The following is a 23,550-nucleotide window of genomic DNA, read 5'->3' as shown; positions in this document are numbered from 1 at the left end:
GTCTGTGGCTAGCTGCTGGTACAATACAGGTAAACTCGAGTGACAAACTGGTCTGTGATCCAGACACCCAGCCAGCCATGGGTGGCAGGGAGGCCCAGGGTGTGAGGAGGCCTAGACACGGACCTAACATACACTAGGACCATGCTAAACACCATTAAACACCTGTGCTGGGCCATAGGACTCCAGGGCCCAGCAGTGAGCCGACGCTGGTACAGCCAGCCACACAAGGATGTCCAACCACCTCAGAGAAACACAAGTATACTGCGCGTGTACAGGTGTGCATGGGCACAATTTATTCCATAAAATTCTTCATAGCACTTTTCCCTTATAGACTTAAAATCCAGAATATTTTCAAAAGGTTTTACATTGTGCTCAGTTTAAAAAAAAAAATACAAAAAAACGATCACCAGGATTTGTGACATACTCCACACGCTAGATGAGAAGCACCGTCGAGTCCTGACGACCAAAGCCCGAGACTCCATTTACAAGTGCAGAGGACATTCACAAGAGAAAGAGCCCAGGAACTATTCAGAGGGAGCATGAGGCCATTTCCCTTTGAGGCCAGGCATCTCCATCCCCAAAGGACTCCAGGATCCTAGCACGCACCTGAGAGGTGGCACAGGGTAGACACCCAGGGATTCAAGTGCCCCAGACACCAGATCCTTAACTGACGTTAAAACATTTGACCCGTTCAAACACTGCGCTGTTAAGACCCAGAGACGGGCAAGGATACCTGCAGAGGGGACTCGCCACAGCACAGCTTGGCTGGCTGGAGTGTCCCTCACAATCCCCTAGAACGGTGGTGTTCTGGCCATGGCAGACAGTACGTGAGCCGTCAGCCCAGGGGTCCCGACAGCCAGCTGCGCGGTGACAGGCACATTGGGTCAGGAGCCCTGGCTTCAGCCAGCTCTCGAGAGGTCAGTACAGCCGAGGAAGCCAGACCATTCAGGACAGGGAATGTAGAAATGACTTCACCTTCACAGAGCGAGATGGGACAGTGGGCTCAAGAGGACGAAGGCCACATCGCTCCTCCGGTATGCTGTCACCAAACGCCACCAGCTCCACACCTGCAAGGCTGTGTGCCGACCTATAGCAGCAGGGCCGAGACAAGCCTCAATGGGCCCTTCTGGTCTCTGAAGGCCAGGCCCATCCTGGAGCCTGGGAGAGCTGGTCCCCACCAGTGACTCCGAAACAGGAATGCTATTTCCGAGCCCGCGGAACGTGCAGTGCCCAGGGCCATCTGGAGCAGCTGCTGTCTCTAAAGTGTCCCTAAGTTCCATCACATGCACAGCTGGAGAGCGTGCGAGCCGCTGGCTCAGAAGTCCTGCAGCTCAGGGATGTTCCGGTACAAGTCCAGGGTCTCAGGGTTCGAGAAGGCCCCCCGGTGCTCCACGGCCCTCCCGGCCATCACCTGCTTCACAGCCACCTCCACTTTCTTGCCATTGAGTGTGTACTGTGGGAAGAGGCAGGGGACAAACAGAGCAGTGTTTAAACCAGAGGGGACACGGGGCAGCCTCGCCTCGGGTTTCTATCCGCATCCGCTTCCCAAAAGACCCGTAAGACCAGATACACAGCGGCTTCGAACACACACCACAGCACCTGCAGACACCTGAGGGAACCTGCTGGGAAGGACATCAGAGGCAGCGCTGCCACCATCTGTGGAACCTGCCACGTGATCCCACACCTGTGTCAAGATCACAGGAGCATGTGGGTGTCTCCAAGGCTGGGCACTGCACCAGACCCACACCCAGGAGCTCTGGGTGGGCACGCCAGGTGCCACATGGCCCTTGTCCAGAGTGACACCACACCTGTCTCAGGTGTCACCTCCTCTGACAGATCTCTCCTGTCCCTGTGCGTTCTTCAGATGTTAAACAGTTGTAAAGACAGACCTGTCTCTGCCCAGAAGGGGCCAGGCTGCTCACTCGCTCACTCACACACTCACTCACACTCACATACACACTCCCTCACTCACACACTGACTCACATTCACACACTGATTTACTCACTCACACAGACTCACTCACACTCACACACTGACTCACTGACACATTCACACTCATACTCACACACTTGCTTATCCACAGATTCGCTCACGCATTCACTCACACACTCACATACTCTCACACACTCCCTTACTCACACTGATTCCCTCACACACACACAGACTCACACGCTTGCTTATTCACACACCAATTCACTGACACATATACACTGACTCACACTTGCTTACACAGATTCACTCACACATTCACACACTTGGAAACTCACAGACTCACACACTCACTCACTCACTCACACGCACTCATTCTCACAGTGTACACCTCAGGCTCGTCCTCCCCACCCCTAGGTGGCTATGAAGACGCAGTCAAAACGTCCCCAGGCAGAGCGCAGACCGCCCAGGTTGCTCTTGGTCAGGTCAGTGGCTTGACTACTCCCAGCATGCTCCAGGAAGTCCCGCCCAGCTCAGCCCAGCGAGTTCATCTCCAGCTCTGCACAATGCTCCATCTGCACAGGGAGCCCCCAGGTCAGAAGCCCAGTGCCCCCCATCATCAAATGAGCAGCAGCCTACAGGTGTGGAATGGCAGTCTCCCAGGAAGTATGGGTAGCTGCAGCTCACACACACTCTGCACACATGTACACATATTTGCACATGCATATCCCTATTCCCCAGTCCAATGTGACTGAGTCAGAATAGCAAACCTTCAGAGGCCCCTTCCCCAGGCTCCACAAAACCCCCAACACCCACACCTGCAGCTGCTCCCTTCCGAGTTCACATTCCTACAGCTGTCTGCAGGGCATACTCAGGCCATCACCCCCAATATGGCATCCCACAGAAGCTGCTGAAAATGCTGTCATGAGGGAGAAGATGGTTGCTAGGCAACATGGTACCCATATAGAAGTAAGAGCAAGCTGCAGTCACCCCAGTCCTCATAGGCCCAGGTCAAAGACAACGTACTGGAATGCCTCGAGTCTCCAGGATGAGGCTGGGCACATGACGAGCAGACAGGCCAAGGCGGATGGCATCACGGATGCGCTTCACGAGGTCAGGCTGGAAGGTGTGCCCGGATGCCATCTTCAGAAACAGGACCACCCGCTCCTCGCCATCCCTGTTGTACTGGGGGACACACAGGCTGTCCTCCACCTCGTCAAAGGCTTCCACTGTGGAAGCAGAAAGGAAACAGCCTCACAGGAAGCTCTCGACAGGCCACCACGCCCATGTCACCTGTCAGGAGGGGAGGGCAGGGGGCCACCTGGGCAATACTACAGCTGACCTGAACTGAGGGATGCCCACGTGAGGGCATATGTCATACGTACTAAGATGCCACTGACAGGGAAGGGGCCAGGCATGGGAGGAAGTGAGTTCAGGTCACTCACTGACCTGCCACTCCCTGGGGCTCAGATCTCAACAGCAAGACAAAGGAGGCCACCTCCTCCAGAAGGGTGGCTTTGGGGCCTGCGCTAGGACCAAATGCCTAGACCAGAAGCTTTGATGTATCTGGTGTCCTACTCCGTGCTGTGTGACCTCCAGCATTCACACACCCTCTCTGTGCCTGTTTCCTTGCCCAGAAAGCGGAGATAAGATGAACCAATGCTCTGCGCTTGCTCTGAAGATGTAAACCTGAAGGAAGGCCAAGTGGCCTTGACCCTTTCTGAGGTTTTAGGAGGTACCACAGTGTGGCCATTAGAGAAGATGCATGCATGGAGACCCGCCCTCACCCTACTACATGGATGTCCACCCTCACCAGCTCTTTGGGAATCAGGTCTGTGGGACCACCCTGGACCCGAGAGAGAATAGCAAGAGACATGCACGAACCAATGTTGTAGATCTCCGAGCTGCCGAAGCGTACTCCGTTGGGGTTGAGGGTGCCATCACTGCAGAGGCAAGAGGCACAGGGTTAGGGCATGTGGCCACGCCCCACCCCTCCTGGCAAGCACCACGCCCATCGGTACGGCTCCTCCCCTAGCTCTCAGCTGCCCTCTGCTGCTCTGTCTCCTCCCACTTCACAGGACGTGTCCCCCACACCTCAGAGGGCACGGCAGGGAGGGACACCTCACCTCCGGCCCAGCATGACGATGCCTCCTGTCTTCGGGTTGATCCTGCAGTAGTCGCCGTGTGCCCAGACACCTGCAAGAAAGGCGCAACAGATTGGTCACTAAAGGGGTGGACTGGGATACGCCCAGACAGACACCAGGGGCGGGGACAGACAGGAAGGGATGCTGGCCACTGGGTTCCTAAGTCCAGGAACATGGAGTGTGTAACTGAGCACAGAGGCCAGGGAGGGTGAGACATTGAACTGCATGCATCAGATATGGTGGCACACGCCTATAATCTCAGCACATGTGATTGCACACATGTAGTTTACACAAGACCAACAACCCCAGTGGTAATGAGGGTGTTAGCAGCGTCCCTCCACCAAGACTCAAGGCTACTTGTTCTGAGCAAGGCAGGGCCATGGGTCCTCTACAGGGGAGCCTGACAAGGTGAACTGAGGGCATCAGTGTATAAAGGTGGCGGCGTGGGTGGCGCGTCTGGCATAAGTCAACCTGCTGCGTAGCATCACCCTCCACTGTCTCCAGACCTCCCTCCGACTGCCACCTCCATTGGAACCAGCAGACAAGCCCTGACCAGAGGCCGGGCAGCCCGCAGCCCTCCGCCCGCTGCCCAGTGACTCATGTGGCTCTCAGTGCTGGTGGCACTGGAGGCGTTCGAGGCAGAGGTGGGGGAGGGTCAAGTGAACCCAGTGACAGATCTTGGGGTGTTTTCAAGTGGACCCTGATGAGATACTGAGCCCCACCGGGAGCTGTAGAGGCCCACCCCAGCCAGGCAGGGCCTGGCGCCGGCCCGCTCCGCCTACCCGGGAATTTGGAGAAGTACGCCTTCCTGTACTTGCTGCCGTTCTCGTCGTTCCAGAAGTGCGTGGGCTGGCAGGGGATGGGCTTGGTGCACACCAGCTCGCCACTCTCCCCCCAGACGGCCTTCCCTGGCATGCGGGGAGAAGACGGAGCCTGGAATACTCATGACCACACCCTGGCATACACTCCCTTCCTTACGCTCCTACTTGAGACACAACTTTGCTGTGTGCAGGTAAAAGCCACCAACCCCGCATGTGCACCATGGCCTCCCCCAAAAAATCCACACACAGCCTGATACCCACTGCTCTCACGGCACTCCATCTCAACTCCTACTTCTCTGAAGCTGGGGTCAGGAAGTCTATGAGTGCAAAACCCCACCCACAGGAAAGGACGGTGTTCCCCATGGAGAGCGGCCACGCCCCTCTTAGGGAGATGAAGGACCATCACATGCAAGGGACACATCTTTGTACACGTTTCTCCCTCCTCACATCCCAGAAGCGCCAGGGAGCCATTCACCTTCCTCGTCCCAGGCTTCCACAGCCATGCCAAGGTTCCGGGCTTGAATCTCACCCTTGTACACAGGGATAGACGAGTTCTGACCCATGAAACAGGAGATGATGTCAGTGCCACCTGCAAGGGACAGCAGAGGACAGGTGACCCACAGGGAGAGACTGGACCCCGCTCTGGATCCGCCCTCGGCGTCTGGGGACGTCCTCTCCGACTGAGCCTCCCAACTCAAGGACTCAGAGCAAATGCTCTCAAACGGCAGCCCCAGACTTAAGATGGAGGAATGTGAGCCTCACCTGGCGACACTCACACACCACACACCTCCCCACATGCACACACGCATACTACACACACCTCACACAGACACATTTACCACACCGCACCTAGACACACACAGCAAAGTCAGCGGGAGCATCGTGGGATTGTGGGTCCCAGCCCGGAGTCCAGAGGAGGTGCCCAGAGTCCACATAGACCCCTGGTCCTCACACCAGACATCTAGATGCCCCACACCATGCTGTGAGGATGAGCACCTCCTCCTGCAGGTACAGGCAGGTGTGGGAAGGGCTGAGTCACGTGAGTGTCCCTTCTGTGACGGCAGAAGGGAAAGCTTGGCCTGGAGGCTCTGTGCAGCTGCTTCTCCCCAGCAGACACCTCTGCATCTACGTCTCCTTTATGTCCACCCTCGGGTCCCATGTTCACTGCCGCCGCCACCAAGGTTCGCTTCAGGCTCACCAAAGGAATGGGGCAGGGGCCTCACCAAGAAGACGGGCCAGGTCCTGACACAGGCCAAGCTGCCTAAGAGACACCCAGGCAGCACCCAGGACATCCCAGAGACCGAGCCAAGGTGATCAGGATGCACTGCGGTCTCGGGAAGAAACGGACTGAGGTGCGAGAGAGGCTGGATGATAATGGGGCTGAGGAGGAGGCCAGGGGGCCCATCCACAATCACAGGTGCATTGAAAGAAAGTCAGAGACAAACCTAGCCGGCTCTGAAGGTGCTCAGGCCTTCAGGCAGGACCAAAAGGAACAGAGCAGGAGCGGGGGCAGAGGGGACGGCACCATGATGCCCTCCCTAGAAGGGGCAAATTGATAGAGAAAAGAGACGGACATGATCCGCAGATTCCTATGCACTGAGATGGCATGACCTGTCAGAGACACTGCTGAAGGGAAGTGTGATGCACCTGAAATCATGTCCCGGGGAGCCCTCACACACATACACACATGCCCACATGCAAACACATGTTCATACCCTTACACAAATGCTCTCACACTCATGCACCAAACACTAGCCCACACAGAGAACACTGAACTCTGTGTGTGTGTGTGAGAGTGAGTGTGTGTGTGAGAGAGATAGAGAAAGAGACAGAGAGACAGAGAGAGACAGAGACAGAGAGACAGAGAGAGACAGAGACAGAGAGACAGAGAAAATGGTGGTTTGAAAGAAAATGGCCCCCAAAGTGAATGGCACTATTAGGTGTGGCCTTGTTGGAGGAAGTGCGTCACTGTGGGGAGGGCTTTGAGGTCTCCTTAGGCTCAAGTTACTCCCAGTGTTACGGTCCACTTCCTGTTCCCTACATACCAAGATGGAGCCAGCACCACATCTGCCTGCACACCGCCATGATGAGAACGGACTGAACCTCTGAAACTGTAAGCGAGCCGCCTCAATTAAATGCTTTTTCTTTAAGAGTTGCCGTGGTCACGGTGTCTCTTCACAGCAACAGAAACCCTAACTAAGATAGGTCAGTACCAGGGACTCAGGTACTGCTGTAATAGGACTGGCCATGTTTTGTTTGGAGGAATATGGACTTTGGGGCTGTGGATTGGAAAAGCAGTAGAACGCTGTCATGGGCCATACTGGAAGGAGCCTGGAAGACAGTGGTGCTGAATTTGATTTGATGAACTGTGGGTGCCCGGCTCAAGAGGTTTCAGAAGAAAAGAATATTAATATGTGGCCTAGAGATCATTTTTATGATATTTTGGTGAAGAATGTAACTGCCATTAGCCCTTGTCCCAAGAGTCTGCCTGAGGCTAAAGTGCTTCAGATTAATTCCATTGGCAGAGGAAATCTCAAAACACCCCAGTACAGACTCTGTCATGTGGTTACTAGTGGTCATGCTTATAAAGATTTGTAACGAAAAGGAGCAAGCTGAGCAAAAAAAAAAAAAAAAAAAATACAACATGTACAGATTGAGAAAAGGGGCAGCAGGCAGTGGAACAGAGCTATTCCTATTGTGTTCAAGGAGACAAACAGACTAGGAAATGGAATAAAGGGAGTGGTGACCTCAGGGCAAGATCCCATCCAGCTAAGTCTCCAACCTGTGAAAAGGAGGTAAAGCAAAGCTAAGAGCGGGGGTGTGGTGGCGCATGCCTCTAATTCCAGCCCTTGGAAGGCAGAGGGCTTGTGGATCTCTGAGTTTGAGGCCAGCCTGGTCTGCAGAGCGACTTTCAGGGCAGGCACGCTTAGGCAGTGAAGGACAGACAGCTGGTAAAGATGTAACGGAATGAAGGGCCATATTCCGACCCCAGCAGAGACAGGCGGATATCTGTGAGTTCAAGGCCAGCCTGGTCTCCAAAGCGAGTTCCAGGACAGGCGCAAAGCTACACAGAGAAACCCTGTCTCGAAAAACCAAAAAAGAAAAAAAAAAAGAAAAGGTCATTTCATGAAGCTGTGAAGGTGAAGCCTGGATTGTCTTGGAGACCCCAAGATGTTGGAGATGCCAGAGCCATAGGATACCTGCGGAGGAGAGCTGATAAGGGGGAGTGGAACCAGCTCAAGAGAGAAAAGTATGCTGCAGTCAACAAAGCTGAAAGGAATTGGAGATCTGAAGAGTGCTTTACATCAGACACAGAGATACAGAGTTTGGGAATGGTAATGTTTATCCTGTGCCATTATATGTTAGAAGTATGAGATCTGCTTTATGATTTTGATTTTACAGGGGATTACAATTAAGAGATTGCATGACTCTCAGAAGAGATACTGAACTGTAGACTTTTAAATAAGTTGGAGACTGTGATAGACTGTGGGGACTTTTGAAGTTGGACTGAGTGCATTTTTGCACTATGATATGGCTACAAGGCTTTGGGGACCAGGGAGTGGAATGTGGTGATTTGAAAGAATGGCCCCCAAAGGGAGTGGCACTAACGGGAGGTGTGGCCTTGTTGGAGTAGGTGTGGTCTTGTTGGAGGAAGTGCATCACTGTGGAGACAGGCTCTGAAGTCTCATATGCTCAAGCCACGCCCAGTGAGTCCGTCTACTTCCTGTTGCCTGCATATCAACATTCAGCAGCTCCTTCTCAAGCACCATGTCTGCCTGCACACCACCACACTCCCCACCATGATGATAACGGACTGAACCTCTGAAAATGAAAGCCACCCCAATTAAGTGTTTTCTTTTATAAGAGTTGACGTGGTCACGATGTCTCTTCACAGTAATAGAAACTCTAAGACAGACAGACAGACAGCCCAAGGATGCCAGAAGAAGGATCTGGAACTTGAGTTACAGGTGGTAAAAGCCACCCAACATGGGTGTTAGGAACCGAACTCTGGTCCTCTTTAAGAACAGCAAGTACAGCCGGGCGGTGGTGGCACACGCCTTTAATCCCAGCACTCGGGAGGCAGAGGCAGGCGGATCTCTGTGAGTTGGAGGCCAGCCTGGGCTACCAAGTGAGTTCCAGGAAAGGCACAAAGCTACACAGAGAAACCCTGTCTCGAAAAACCAAAAACAAACAAACAAAAAAAAGAACAGCAAGTTCTCTTTAATGCCATCACCTGCTGTCGCTCGACACACCGCTGTTGGGATGCTCCTAACTTCGGCACCCATCCACGGCTTCCCAGGGCCACCCCACACTCCCCCTTCCCTGTTCCTCCTGCAGCCACTGTTTCTGGCCCTACCTGAGATGGAGCCGAGGAGCACGCTGCTCTTGACGCATCTGTACACGTACTCGTAGCTCTGGGCTTTCAGTGGTGAACCAGTGGACAGGATCGTGTGCAGTGTGTGCAGGTTGTGAGTTTCCACTGGGGATAAGAATGACCAGAGATTAAGGCAAGCCCGCTGCCCTCAGCCACGCTCACATTCAGGACACAGCCAGAAGGGCTGTCAGTTCCTGGGAACACGGACTGAGGGGCCAGCTCACCTGGCTTCATGTCCTTCTCCTCCAACACCGACAGCCACTTGGCTCCCGTGCCCAGGATGGTGATCCTACGACACAGGAGAGAGACAGAGCACTTCAGGCCTCCTCAGATCCCCCAAAGCTTCCAAACATCCTAACAGACGCCGGCCACAGCCTCCCACCTCCTCCCTCCTGCTGCGGCTCCAGGCCTGCTCTGTCCCAGCACCAGCCTGGTCCAGCGGGGAACTGACGCCAGGCACAAGCAGAGGTTGATGACAAGGAGAAGTGAGCAACTCCCTCCAGGGGACGAAAAGCCACTCACAGTGAGGACTCCCATGCAGGGCTAACTTACTACCAGATGGCCCCTGCAGACGGGTGAGTGACCGCCCTGTGTCCCAAGACAGAGAGTGCAGATATCTGGCCCCATCTTTAGCCAAAATTCTCTCTCGCTGGGCTCAATGAGAAAAACCAGCCCTAGAGGGTTTGGTCTGAGTCTGGGAGTGAATGACCCTGGGGAGTTAGAGCTGGTGGCGCCCTCTGCTGTTGATCAGAAGCTGGAACCACAACCTAAGGACTCGCTCCTAGTTTATGGACATGAGTGAAAAGCTCCGAGGTCCTAAGGATGCCGCCAGCAAAAAAAAAACAAGCGCTAACCCCACTCCTTTGGCCTCTCAAAGTTCCCTCCCAGCCTGAGGACCCGTCCTCACCCCGCAGCAACAGGCCAAGGGTGGGATCTGTCTTGTCTTTCGTCCCCTCTGCTTCCAGAACCCTCCCTCCACACCCTCCCAAGCAGAAAGACAGAGAACTCTGGGACAGAAATGGGGATGTTAGCTCTGTGTGAGGCTGAGCCTCCCCCAGCAAGTCACCAATCCCGACAGATTGGGTCAACCGAGCAAGGACCCAGGGTACCTACCCTATCCTGTCCACAAGGTCCCACAACACGTTGGGTGTCGGGACCAGCGGGGAGCCATCGTACAGGACCAAGGATGCTCCAGTGGCCAGGGCTGACACCATCCAGTTCCACATCATCCAGCCGACCTGCCGCAAACAGGGAGACCAGGTAAGCCAGGCAGAGGGGCGGGCCTGGAACCCTGGCCCCGAGGACAGGGGGGAAACCCTGGAGGATTGCAAGTTTGGGGCCAGCCTTAACTACATTGTGAAACGAATGGGGAGGAATTCCAGCAGGAATCTCCAACCTGGAGGGAAAAGGGGGCACCCCAGCTCCCCTACATGGACCAGAGGGAAGCCTGGGCAGACTTGCTGGGTATCTGAGTGTTACCCAGCATTCTAGGGTCAGTATTGGGAGCTGGGGACATACAGCTGGTGAGGAAGTTCCCAGAAAGCGGGGAGTGATGGTGCATGCCTGTAATCCCAGGATTTGGGAGGCTGCAGCAGGAGGTCAGGGGTTCAAGGCCAGCCTGGTCTACAGAGCTAAGCTCCATCTAGCCTGGACAACTCAGCTAGACACTATCTCAAAATGAGAAAAATAAAGGACTAGGGATGTGGTTTGGTGGTAGAGTACTTGCCTAGCATGCGTGAGGACCTGGGTTCAATCCCAGGGACTGAAAAAAAGAAACATGAGCCAGTACAGATGTATGCTGGGGATGTCTTTCTGTATGCTATGAATGTATGTTGCTCTGATTAGTTGATAAATAAAATGCAGATTGGCCAGTAGCCAAGCAGGAAGTATAGTATAGGCAGGATAAGCCGAGAGGAGAATGCTGGGAACAGGAAGGCTGAGTCAGGAGTCACCAGCCAGACACAGGGAAGCAAGATGTGGAGGCAGAACTGGGAAAAGGTACCAAGCCACGTGGCTAAACATAAACAAGAATTATGGGTTAATTTAAGAGGTAACATCTAGCTAGCAAGAAGCCTGGACCATTAGGCCATACAGTTTTAACTAATATAAGCCCCTGTGTGTTTATTTGGGTCTGAGCGGCTACGGGCCCAGGCGGGACTGGAGAAAACTCCAGCTACAGACATACTACCCAAGAAACACTGCTAGACCCTCCGGAACCTCTCCAGACTAGACAGGAACACCCCAACTCCCAACTCAAGCTCTGGGTTAGTGCCAGCACCCCATGCTGCTCTAGGCCATGTGGCATCCCACCTGCCATCCCTTGTACCGCCCCCCCAGCCCCAGGAGGGGCAGCAGAGGGCCACAGGACACACCGTGGTATAGTAGAGCAGAATGTCGCTGCTCGTCATGTTGCCGTGAAGCACGTGCTCCTTCAGGTGCTGGATGAGGGTGCCCTGTGGGAGGGAGGGAGAGCAAGGCATGGGTGAGACGCTCCGTCCCTCTCCCCTTCCCTGAGGAAGCCAACTGGAGCTCTCTGACTCGAAGGGCCAGCTTTGGTGCCACTCTGCCACCTGATACCCAAGCATCAATCAGGAAGTCCCAGGACACCCCGTCCACCTATGAGCTCTCAGTGCCCATCCCAGAGACATACTAACTTCACGGAGAAGCGAGGCGACCTTCACCATGATGGGACAGACAGCTCAAGGGCCAATAGCAGATGTGTCCCTGCCCTTGGGCTCTCCTGGGAGAAGACATCTAGACACAGAGCTCAGAGACAGCATGGCGGAGGGGCCCACACGGGACACCTCCCACCCAGCCTCCACTTTGGTAACACAGTTCCAGGCTCCAAATCCACAATGCATAGCCTAGGAAACACCCTCCCGCGGGCCCGCACCTGGTTCTTCCTGCTCCCCACAACAGTTCAGCACACCCCTACCCGGCACATGTGCATCCCCAGCAGCTCTGGCTAGAGGCTGGGGCGAGGGGAGCATCCTTCTCAGAGCTGAGTCCAGCTAGCACTGTGAGTGCCCACTGGCCATCACTTCACCCTTGACCTTGGTCTTCCTGTCTCTGTACTGGGTCCCCTAGGAGATCCCGAGGACAGACTGGGGATGCCACCCTTTGATGCCCCTGGAATGATCAGCTCACTGCCTGGGCCTGGTCCACAGGTGTGAGCGCCAGGCTTGCGGGGAGGCTCACAGGCTATGGAAGAGCCACGGGGCTGGCCCAAGACCCCACATGTCACACACCAGACTCACATCACACACTTAAGAGAGGTCAAATCAAAGGAGGACCTCCAAACAAAGCTGCTGCAGGTGGAGAAATGCCCCCACAGGCACACAGACGCAAACACTTGGTGACCAGCAGGTGGCACTGTTTGGCTGGTTATGGAACCTTCAGGAGACTTGCAGAAGGAAGCATATTTTTCATTCTGGTCCCACTTCCTGTTCTCTACTTCCCGACTACCAAGTGCCCTCGCGTTCCTGTTGCCGTGCCTTCCACACCCTGACGGGACCTGTGAGCCAGGGTAAGCCCTTTTCTCCTCTTGCTTGCTCTTCCTTGATGTATTTTATCACAGCCACAGACAAATAAGAAACAGGCCAGTGTTACACACCTCTAATCCCAGCACCAGGGAGGCAGAGGCAGGAGGATCTCTGAGTTTAAGGGTAGCCTGGTCTACAGAGCGAGTTCAAGGACAGCCAGGGCTACACCAAAACCTTTCTAGAAAAACCAAAACAACAAGAAGGAGGAGGAGAAAGAAAAAAAGAAAAAGAAAAATAACAAAACAAACACAAGGTTCAGTAGAAACCACCTCCCAGAGGTTCTCCGTCCAATCATAATGGATCTGCACCAAGAACGAGTCTTCCCAGGGGTTCCACCACCATGCACCTGCCTGTCACCCTCAGGTTCTGAGCACAAAACAGAGCCTTTCTTTTCTCCTCCAAGTCCACACCTACACGTATCCTTTGATTGTTAAACACCCGTGCTGACTGCCTTCCTGGGGGGGCGGGGGTGTGACACAGTTACATGGTTCCCTGGGTCTCAAACGAGAGCTTTGGTGTTTTTCTTGTAGTGCTGGGGGTGGAACCCAGGGTACACACGTGCCACTGAGCCACAGCCCTGGCCCCGAATACGCTGAAGGAATGAGACGCTGCTTTCTAAGACATTCCCACGGACGTAGGAACCCAAGCAACAAGCCAGTGATGACCTCTGACCCCTCACACCAGGGCAACACTCTCCTCTCCCTCAGTCTGTGTTCACCTATTTTCAAGGCATCCTGCCCAGGCTCCAGCGCGCTCTACACCACCTGCAGCCTATCACAGCCACCACCACACAGCCATGAATGTAGTGCTCCACTGCCCTGGGCCAGTTCCGGGTCTCCCGGAAGCATCCCACTCAGAGGAAAGCAGCTCCCTGGGGACTCTGACGACTGCTAGACCAGCCTAGGAAAGGACACCTACCCCAGCAGAGTGCACCATGCACTTGGGTGCTCCTGTCGTGCCCGAGGAGAACATGATGAAGAGGGGATGGCTGAAAGGCAGCTGTTCGAACTCCAGCTGCGGCGCCTGCGCGCCTGTCCCGCTTGCCAGGAAGTCATCCAGGAACATGCTGTCGGCAGGAGCATGAGAAACCAACAGTGAACATTCCAGAACGCCAGAATAGGCCTGCTGATTCGGCCACATTCTGCTAGATATGGCCCAAGATCCTTCCTCATCTACCCTAAAAGCCTGGAGCACTGGCTTGCCCAGTATCCAGGGATGCTGACTGGGTATGGAAGCCCTGTGCCTGAGGAAGGGAGGAGTCAGTCTCCCAAATTGAAGATGCTAAAGGAGAAGTCACTGGACATGAAGATTAGGCGCTGGAGTTTCTTGCATGGAGGACTAGCTCTCTAGAGACACACAGCCCCCACCCCACTGCCCGCCCAGACAATCCCCTCTACACCTCTGGAAAGACTAGCTCACAGAGAGCTATCCATACACCCCAGGACCAGTGCGGACCAGTCCACTTCCTGTTCACACTTCACCCCCCTATCCCCCCCATCCTGGGGCAGGGGCAGAAGGGCAGCATCAGGAATGTAGACCAACTGGCCCAAAGCCACCACAAGCAAATACGTATCGCCCTCGTTTATTACATCCTGGGGCCTCCAGCAGCCGTGTGTAAATATCTGATGCAGAATAAACACAACCAACCCAAGCTGTTAACTAAGTTCTGCCCTGCCTCAGCCCACAGCCACCAGAAGCCACCAGATGTGGGTGGCCCAGAACCACAGAACAAAACGGGAACAGCAGGTCTCCGTTTTCTGACAAATCAAACTCTCTCTTCCAAGCAAGGAGGTGGGATGTCATTAAACTCAGCAATGTGCTGAGGCGAAAGACACTGAAACCCGCCCCACCTGGCATGAAAAGGCATGCCTCAGAGACCAGGGCCAGGGAAGAGCTTTTAAAAAAGACATCCAAAAGGCTCCTGACAGCCGCACCCCCACATACACCTCCTCCGAAGCCCTGTTCTGTGAAGTGCCGTCTAATGGACACTTCCCACAGAGAAAAACCCTTTCCTTCAAAGGCTCCGTAAGTCACAGTAAATAACCGTTGCTTTGGTTTCTCTCCTAAAAATGAAAAGACCAGGGGAGGCTCTGCCCCGAGCTCTCTGGACCAGCAGTTCACTGCTCAGGTTTATCTGTGACAGCCAGCAATCTTAAGAAAACAATGGCGGCGCCTGGTGCCTGAGGTTTGATGAGGGGACCGCTGCGTTAGACAGAGCAAAGCTAACCGGTGAATGTGGCTCTCCTGACCACCTCGCTTTATATCAGTTACTGATCAATAGCGATGACCCTTGGCTTTCTTCCTCACCTCAGCATCATGGCCCCCGTCAGACACACCAGGGCTAAATCTAAGGTTACGTGCATGAGACCACATCTCCTCCATCTGGCTGTCAGTTACCAGGTCAGCACCTGCCTAGGCCCAGAGGAGCAAATGCCTGGGCGGGCTCACAATGGACTCACACACAGCTGTGGTCGTGGGTGGCTTCAAGGGACAGAACCCGCTGGGCCTTACGGGGACACACTGTTACCCATGGCTAACTATGCACTCATCCCTGCACTGACCCATTTAATTCACAAAGTGATGTACCATCGGAGGGATGTGCCATCGGAGAGATGTACCATCAGAGGGATGTACCATCAAAAGGATGTACCATCGGAGGGATGTACCATCGGCATTTAAAGGATGGTAAGAGCACAGACACGTGAATTACTGTCATGGGGCCACCCAGCTGGGACCAGAACCTGAGTGGAAGACTCTAATGGCCAGGTCTTGCCAAAATGCACTTGGCCCTCAGCATTCTTCCCAGGTAGCAAGGGCCCTGTGAAGGACAGACCTTAAGGCCAGTCAGGAGTGCAAGAAATCTCAAACATGACTCTTTTCTATCAAATACTATAAAATGTGTGTTTAGTACAAAGAATTCAAATTTTCATATCTCCCCCACCTTTAAGATTTTTCGTGCAAATATCTGAATCCTCACCCACCTACCCACTGAAACCTCTGGTTACCCAGGAATTTGCATTCCAGGAATCTGATGACAAGGGGCAGTGATCCTTTCCTCCGGGAGCAGTGACCTTCTTGCCCTTCCTCTCTCATTTCCTGTGCACCCATTTTTGCTTTCCAGACTAGCAAATCCAATGAGACCGTGAGGTCAGAGCCCAGCCAACGAGGAAAGGACGGTCCCCACCTGAGTTATCAGAGCACCCCTCTGGACACTTCAGGCAGAGGTTTCTTTGCACCCTGACTTATTTCTAACAGAGGCAGCCACCTCCGATCTCAGAGAAGCAGGTCAGGAAGCCCGCAGCTCCTGAGTACTGTCCCCTCCTGATGGATGGATATGCTCTGTCCTGTGGGCCTGGCAGTGAGCATTTCCCCACCCACGGGTGTGTCTCATCCTCTGACTGCACCTGTGGAGGGCAGGACACAGGCTTCACATCCTTCAGGGCCCAGACAGCACCCTGCAAAAATCAGGGAGTCCGATGTCACTCACCGCCTGTCTTAGTCCTCTCCTCAGAGAGGGCACAGGGGGAGGGGTTGGGGGGGGGCTGCCATGTCCTCACAGCCCCTCCTCACAGCCTCGGATTGTAGCCTGGGGGTCGGGGGAGAATCTGCCAGTAGCAGGAGCTAAGGCTGAGGGAAAGATCCCTGCAAAGGTAACCAGATCCCTTTCACTGTCCCCAGAAGATCAAAGGGTCCACAACAAAAACAGACAATCTACCAATGCCAGAAGAGCAAAGGAAGGGTCAGCAGCAGTCAGGAACAATTAGCATTGTTTCCCAGCATTCTGGGAGGCACAGGTTCAAGAACCCCAGAGGGACTAAAATCTGCAGGTCCTTGGCCCATACACAAACGGGGACAGAGCAAAAAGACATGCTCCCAGCCTTCAGTCACCTCTAGAGGACACACCATAGGAATGCTATGTAAACGGTGGCCCTACTAAGATCTACACATGCTCAGTGCAGACGCAGGTGTTTCCCAAAGGTTTACCATCTGTGGACGGTCACATCCACAGATGAAGAACCCACGGATTCAGGTTGGGTGCATACACTATGTGTACACATGTCCCTCTACACAGCATCCACGTGTTAAGCACGAACCCGAGTGTGCCACCTGGGTGACAGGTGTGAGCATGCCTGTGCACACAAGTTACCTAACACCAGCCTGCTCTACCCAAGCCAGGAAGGCAGGCCTGGTGCCCTCCCGGGCCACAGCAAGCCAGGAACGAAGCTGATGGGTCTGGAGAGACTCATCCTGGGGGCCTCTCACGCTCCATACCACAGGGAGGGAGGGTTTCAGCTAACGGCTTCCCCACCTCAGATAGATGGGACCGCGTCTGGAGAGCGGTGGCTCCTCCTCACCTGTTGGGGATCTTGGAAATGTCTATCTTCTCCCTTGGGAGGACATAGGGGACCAGCACCACTCTCTGCAGGTCAGGCAGTCCTGGAGGAGGGGTGGACAAGGTCAGGCCCGGCCGGTGTCTGCGCACGCGCCCAGGACAGGACCCCGACCGACCGACCGCGTACCTTTCACAACTCGCTGCAGCTTCTCCAGGTGGCTGTGTTCCTTGCCGTTGTAGATCACGGCCTCCACTGAGAAGATGAGTTTGGGCTGAATTTGAGAAAACCGGTCCAGGACACCCTGCAAACAGGAGGATGGGTCATCGGAAACTATACATGCAGGGGGGGAAATGTCAATGTCGAGTAATGCCACTGTCCTCGGCACCTGCCGCCAACACAGGCTGGCAGCCCACGCAAACTCCAGCCACATCTAGGAAGCAATGGCCACATCAAGGAAGGCCTTGCCATTCAAAAAGCCCAAAGACTCAGAAGCATGATGTAAAATAGAAAAGGACTGTTCCGACTGCCCCACCAAAGGTCCCCACTGCACAGACTGCCTCTCACCACAGCCCCTCCAGAAACATATTGTATGTTGTCTGCCTTCCAGAAGGGTACAAGGTTCTGTGAAACCCAGATGTAAGAGGAACTGGCATCCTCCTCCAAGTGTTCGCATTCTCCTATACGCATGCACACTGCTCAAGAAGGAGGCCCTGGCTGGAGCGGCGGGCTTACCCAGAGAACCGTGTACCACACACCGGGAATCCACAGCCAACCAAGGGTAGCCCTTTCCTACCTCCCATACAAATGAATGTAGACAGGCTCGGCCATGGGACCCCTTTGCTGTATGACTCCAACGGGTACAGATCAAAACATGGAAGTGGACTTCGTCAACCCCTACCCCACCCAGGACAGCCAGGAGGCCATCATCCCTGCTAGCAAGGCCAGTGAGGCCGGGGAAGGCAATCTTAACCCAGGGAGGCTCCACCCCTCTGCCCCCTGTGCCTCCACCAGCAGCTGCTCAGAGGATATCTACGGGTGACACCACGCATCACAGACAGAGTCCCCACCTGGCTGTAGGCCCAGCCACCTGCAGAGGGACCATTAGGTTAATTAGGGCCCAAAGTGTGACTAATTAGCTGCTCGAGCACTCAATGTTTCCAGAGCTCCCGGGGTGACTCTCAGCAGGGGAAAGGCGCTGACTCAGCAGGAATCTAAAAGGCGGGGGAAGCTCAAGGTGGGCCCCCCCCACCCTCCGGCTACAGCAGCATCCCCGCAGCCTGGCAATCTGTCTGTCCCTGGCAGCCCACCTGGAGTTCTGATGCACCCTAACATCTGAGTTCACTTCAACGCTGTCATTTTCCCAACGCCATACTGGCGGAGAGGGCAGCGCACAGCGGGTTCACTCCACCTCCCGGGTGCTGGGCACACGAGGGTCCCCGCTCTCCCAAAACAGGAACAAAAGCAGAAAGCCACGGGGAAATAACTGCTGGTATCATTGCTTCCAGTTCCACTTCTAAGTGAGTTCACAATACTCAAAGAAGAAAGGTGCGGGGCACCGCTGCTCATGCTGAGATGGAGGATCATGAGTTCATGAGTTCAAACTCAGGCTGTGCTCACAGTAAGACCCTGTCTCAAAAACAAACTGGATGCTGAGCGAGCCAGAGGGTGAAGGTGCCGGCGGTCCTAGCCTGACAGCCGGAGTTCAATCCTGGAACCCAAGTAAAAGCTGACTCCACAAAGTTGACCTCTGACCTCCGCATGCGTGTTGTGTCATGCATGCCCACAGACACAACATACACACACATGATTATGTTTAAAAAATGGCGCACGCCTTTGATCTCAGCACGCAGGAGGCAGAGGCAGATGGATCTGCAGCCTGGTCTACAAAGTGAGTTCCATGACAGCCAGGGCTGTTACACAGAGAAACTCTCTCTCAGAGGAAAAAAATAAAATAAAATGAAATTTAAAATTAAAAGGAAGCTGGGCGGTGGTGGCACACGCCTTTGATCCCAGCACGCAGGAGGCAGAGCCAGGCGGATCTCTGTGAGTTCAAGGCCAGCCTGGTCTACAAAGCAAATTCCAAGACAGGCTCCAAAGCTACACAGAGAAACCCTGTCTTGAAAAACCAAAAATAAATAAATAAATAAATGAAATTAAAAGGAAAGAATTATACTAGTGGAATAGCATAATACAAAAAATTGTTAACTTTTATAAAAGTACTATATGACAAAAATAGTAAAAACCTATTTTCTCCCCAATAAAATAAAATTCTTGCCAAATCTGATTGAGAAGGAAGTCATTCCCCCTGGAAGTCACTCACACAGAGCCACTTACAGTGCAGCAGGCCACGTCCGAAGCGTGGCTATCACCTCAGAGCGTCTCTGACTGAGGGGCCGTCAGCTCCTGCCCACCAGTGACCACGAGTGTGCAGTGGTGTGAGGGAGGGCTCACCTTCAGAAGTGAGGTCTCCGGGAGGGGCTGTCAGCCCTGGAAGTTCACTGAACCCCAATGTGGTGCTCTGGTCAGAGTAGAGGGGAAGAGAGGCCCCCCTGGGGTGACGAAGACCCAGCCTTCCTGCTCCGCTCTCCCTGCACCCTGCGACGGTCCCCTTCGCACCCAAGACTCTCCCAGGGCAGGGCGCCGGGGAGGACAGCCCTCTCCAGCCTCCATCTCTGAATAAACCTGACTCTTCTCCCAGACACTGGCTTCTGAGTGGTGGGCACCCTGGACCTGGTGCAGTAACAATGGCACCCTGCACCTGTCTCCCTCCAGCCTCACTCACCCCACACACAAAGGGTGCCCCAACACCCCAGGACTCCTGAACACCTGCAGCACTGACGGGGGGGGGGGGGGGGGGGGGGGGGCGCGTCCTGGTCTTTGCTACAGGAAGCGTTCAACCACACAAGCACATGAACTCTGCCGGAGACGTGAACACGGGCGGAGAGGCCTTGGTTGGGTGGTGAGAAAAAACAGCTGTCAGTAAAAAAACCTAACGGTGTTTGAACGCCCTCGACCTGCAGGCATGTTCTAACTTTGTCAAAGTCATGCCTGCCTTTGACTCGTGGCACCAGGACTGGGGGACCTTACAGAGAAGAAGGACCAGGCTAAGAACTTCGTTCAAGCAACGCATGCCAAGAAGTCAGGGGCCCGCGCGGCTGGGGCTGCAGCTTGACCCCCCAGGTACCAGGGCTCCCAGCCGACAGGCTGCTCTGTGGAAGAAGAAACACACAGACTAGATGGCGGGACGGAAGTGGGTGCTGAGGCCCCTGGGCAGATCACACCAGCACCTAGAAGGGAACCCCACAGCCAGGCAGGGGCCCGGGACGGCGTTCAGACAGAAGGAAGGGCAAGTCCCCAAGAAAGCCCAAGGCCAGAGAGGTTGAGAAGGAGCTAGCCTGGGAGGGTGTTAGCAGGGGGCAGGGCCTTCACCTCAGAGGACCACTTCCATTCACAGCTGGCCATAAGGAAGACCCAGCAGCCAGAGGCCTAAGGCTCAGACATCGCACGCAGAGACACCCCCCCCGTCGCGGGGATAGACTCAGCAAAGACGACAGGCATTTCCAAGCTGAGTCTGCAGATCACAGCTGAAGCTCCCCTGGTGAGGAGAGAGCTCAGAGCATGTGAAGGAGCAGTCGGCCTGCTGAGGTCCCCAGAGCTGTATGAACTGCCTTGTGCTACAATGAATACCCCCCCCCTCCGCCATCGTGGGTCTGACCTGAGCCAGTGCTTAGCAACCAATGAGGTGTTGAAACCAGGGGCCCATGGTGAGTCACACAGATGGCCACCCAGAGTGAGGACAGTGACTGTCCTATTTACACACAAAACACTCAAGCAGCTGAAGTGTACAGTGAGAATGGGGTTAACAGGCTGCGGGCTGAGCCCTAAGCACAGTGGCTCTTAGAGGGTGGCCTCCCTGGTGTCTCTAAAATCGCCACCAGTTCAGAGGAAAACAGAAAAACCCAAAGTGGCTGGCAAAGGACGACCCGGGGTGGGTCACCTCCTGTGGGGCAATGGCCCACAAGCCCACACGTGAGGAGACTTAAGACAAGCCGAAGTGGGGTTCCACGGTACATGTGAGAAGGGGACCTGCTCCCCACTCCAGAAACCCCTCCCGGCTGGTTTTCACCCTGAACAAGGGTGGTCCGCGTCGGGGAGGCACAGTCTAAGCTACGGCTTCAAGGACTCTGGAGCTGTCCCAGGCCACAGTTCACAGGGAACAGGTGTGGAGATGAGCACACAGCTGGCCTCCAGAGGACCCAGGGGCCATCAGGCACGGGTTTGCCCCTGAAGCCTTCCATGGAGACGCCATTTATCTGTCCCAGGCCATAGCCGCCACGTCCCCAGGCAGGCAGCTCTAGCTGGCTTCCTGTGTAAGGCCCGGGAGAGGAACCGTGAAGGGTGACTCTCCTAGAGTCTGAAGCTGGGCAGCTAAACACAGCATAGCGGCAGGATGGAGGAGACGGTGGTGGAGCCCTGCTGCCCCCTAGTGTCCACGACGCAAACAAGCATTACACACCAGCCTGCAGCCTCCAAACTGCAAGACAGAGCCAGGGATGCCACTCACTGAAACCAGTCCTTTGGAGTCACAGGCCTCTGATGGTATCATCTGCCCAGAAGAGGGCAGTCCAGTCCACTAAAGGGAGCATCACCACCACCATCACCATCACCCCCAACATCAGAAGGCCAATTCTGGAGCTCTACCTCAGGCCCACACAGGTTACCCCAGTTCTGATGACCAAGTACCCTCTCCCTCCTAGTGAGCAAGGACCAATACTTACCGACCCCACAGTTAAGAGGGCCCCAGTCACACAGGCCTCCTGTGTGCTCTCAGTGCCCACAAGTGCACTGGGGGTCTGCATCCCAGGGTCTAGACCTCAGGTGGGCAGCCTCGAAGCCAATGCCCTTTCTGCCTCCTTGCTCTTGGCCACCTCCTGAGGGACCTAAGCAGAACAGCACCCAGGGCCACTGCTGTGGATACCACTCTATATAAATAAAACACTGATGGCCAGTGACCAGGCAGGAAGTATAGGCGGGACAAAGAGAGAGGAGAATTGGGGAAACAGGAAGAAGGAGGAGAGACACTGCAGCCACTGGCAGGAGAGGCAACCTGTAAAGACGCCGGTAAGCCACCAGCCACGTGGCAAGGTATAGATTTATAAAAATGGGTTAATTTAAGATAAAAGAACAGTTAGCAGGAAGCCTGCCACGGCCATACAGTTTATAAGTGATATAAGCGTCTGAGTGATTATTTTATAAATGGATTGTGGGACTGCGGGGCTTGGGGAACCTGGAGAGAAGCCCTCCAGCAACAGGCCACCTTGTTAGAACCTCCCATGAGGACGCCATGGGCCCAGGCCCCAAGTAGCTCATACAACCCCACAGCAGCCCCTGGAGCTGGTAGCCACCTGTGGAGTTCCAATCTGGGCCAATCCTTGCTGATCCTAGACAGTCCTGGGGTTGGTTATACATGGGAAAGGGCACAGGAAGTGGGAAAGGACCCATGGGCATCACCTCAGCCCACGGGGCCACGGACCAAAGTGAGAAATCTGCACTCCTCCTCCATGAGAAGATGGAATGATTGCTCAAAAGCCTTTGCCAAGAGAACATGCCTTAAAGCAGACATGAGTTTACACGTTCACCCCTGGAGAATAAGACACGGAGCACACCCCAAACTCAGCTCATGCTCTACCAGTCCAGCCCCCAGCTGCTGGCCACACCAACTGACCCAGCCTGGGTCAGAAGCAGCTGGCACCAGAGCTGGTGGCTTGGATATCACGTGTCCTCCAGCAGCTGGCATCAGGGGAGCTGGTGGCATGGACACCACATGCACCTCCTCCTGGCACTTGTGAGTCCACGAGTTCAGAGCCTTACTGACCCTATGATCATGACCAAAGCAGGCTTTCCTCAGTTGCTACAGCACACTTCAGCAGCCTGAGCTACTCTGGACACACCCTGAGCACCATGGTCCCTTAGGAACCCCTTGAAGCCGGACGGTGGTGGCGAACACCTTTAATCCCAGCACTCGGGAGGCAGAGCCAGGTGAATCTCTGTGAGTTTGAGGCCAGCCTGGTCTACAGAGTGAGATCCAGGACAGGCACCAAAACTACACAGAGAAACCCTGTCTCGGGAAAAAAAAAAGAAAAAAGAGACCCCTAAAAGTTAGTACAGGCATTCAGGAAACCTCAGAATCGGCAGGCAGGAAACAAGATCCAGTCTGCTTGTAAACTTAAAACCAACGCCCAAGTCAGGTGAGGTGGCTTATGCCTGTAATCCTAGAACTTAAAAGGCTAAGGCAGGAGGATTGCCCCAAGATCAAGGGCAGTCTGAACTACAGAGTATGACTTTGTTTTTTTTAAAAAAAAAAAAAAGAGAGAGAGAAAAAATTAAATGAGTCAAAACCAGAT

At 54.5% G+C, this 23,550-nt stretch overlaps 1 protein-coding gene across 2 annotated transcripts in view; it reads right to left on the bottom strand.

Moving 5' to 3' along the window:
* Window positions 1–270: 270 nt before the first annotated feature.
* The window catches only part of Aacs (acetoacetyl-CoA synthetase), a 39,648-nt gene continuing 16,368 nt past the window's right edge, over window positions 271–23,550 (bottom strand). The window contains exons 6-18 of one of the 2 annotated variants that reach the window (XM_006970663.4): window positions 17,333–17,447; window positions 17,168–17,249; window positions 13,731–13,878; window positions 11,643–11,723; window positions 10,384–10,508; window positions 9,495–9,559; window positions 9,253–9,375; window positions 5,371–5,484; window positions 4,857–4,982; window positions 4,057–4,126; window positions 3,815–3,873; window positions 2,957–3,159; window positions 271–1,453 (exon numbers count right to left, since the gene is read on the bottom strand). In XM_006970663.4, the coding sequence (XP_006970725.2) occupies window positions 1,316–1,453; window positions 2,957–3,159; window positions 3,815–3,873; window positions 4,057–4,126; window positions 4,857–4,982; window positions 5,371–5,484; window positions 9,253–9,375; window positions 9,495–9,559; window positions 10,384–10,508; window positions 11,643–11,723; window positions 13,731–13,878; window positions 17,168–17,249; window positions 17,333–17,447 (1,449 nt within the window). In that variant the 3' untranslated portion in view covers window positions 271–1,315. The remainder of the gene's footprint in view (window positions 1,454–2,956; window positions 3,160–3,814; window positions 3,874–4,056; window positions 4,127–4,856; window positions 4,983–5,370; window positions 5,485–9,252; window positions 9,376–9,494; window positions 9,560–10,383; window positions 10,509–11,642; window positions 11,724–13,730; window positions 13,879–17,167; window positions 17,250–17,332; window positions 17,448–23,550) is intronic. The other variant, XM_076561050.1, reaches the window with a different exon arrangement.

The sequence above is a fragment of the Peromyscus maniculatus genome, chromosome 23 (assembly GCF_049852395.1).
Source record: "Peromyscus maniculatus bairdii isolate BWxNUB_F1_BW_parent chromosome 23, HU_Pman_BW_mat_3.1, whole genome shotgun sequence".
In the NCBI taxonomy this organism is placed as follows: Eukaryota; Metazoa; Chordata; class Mammalia; order Rodentia; family Cricetidae; genus Peromyscus; species Peromyscus maniculatus.
This window is presented reverse-complemented; position numbering and strand designations above follow the sequence as displayed.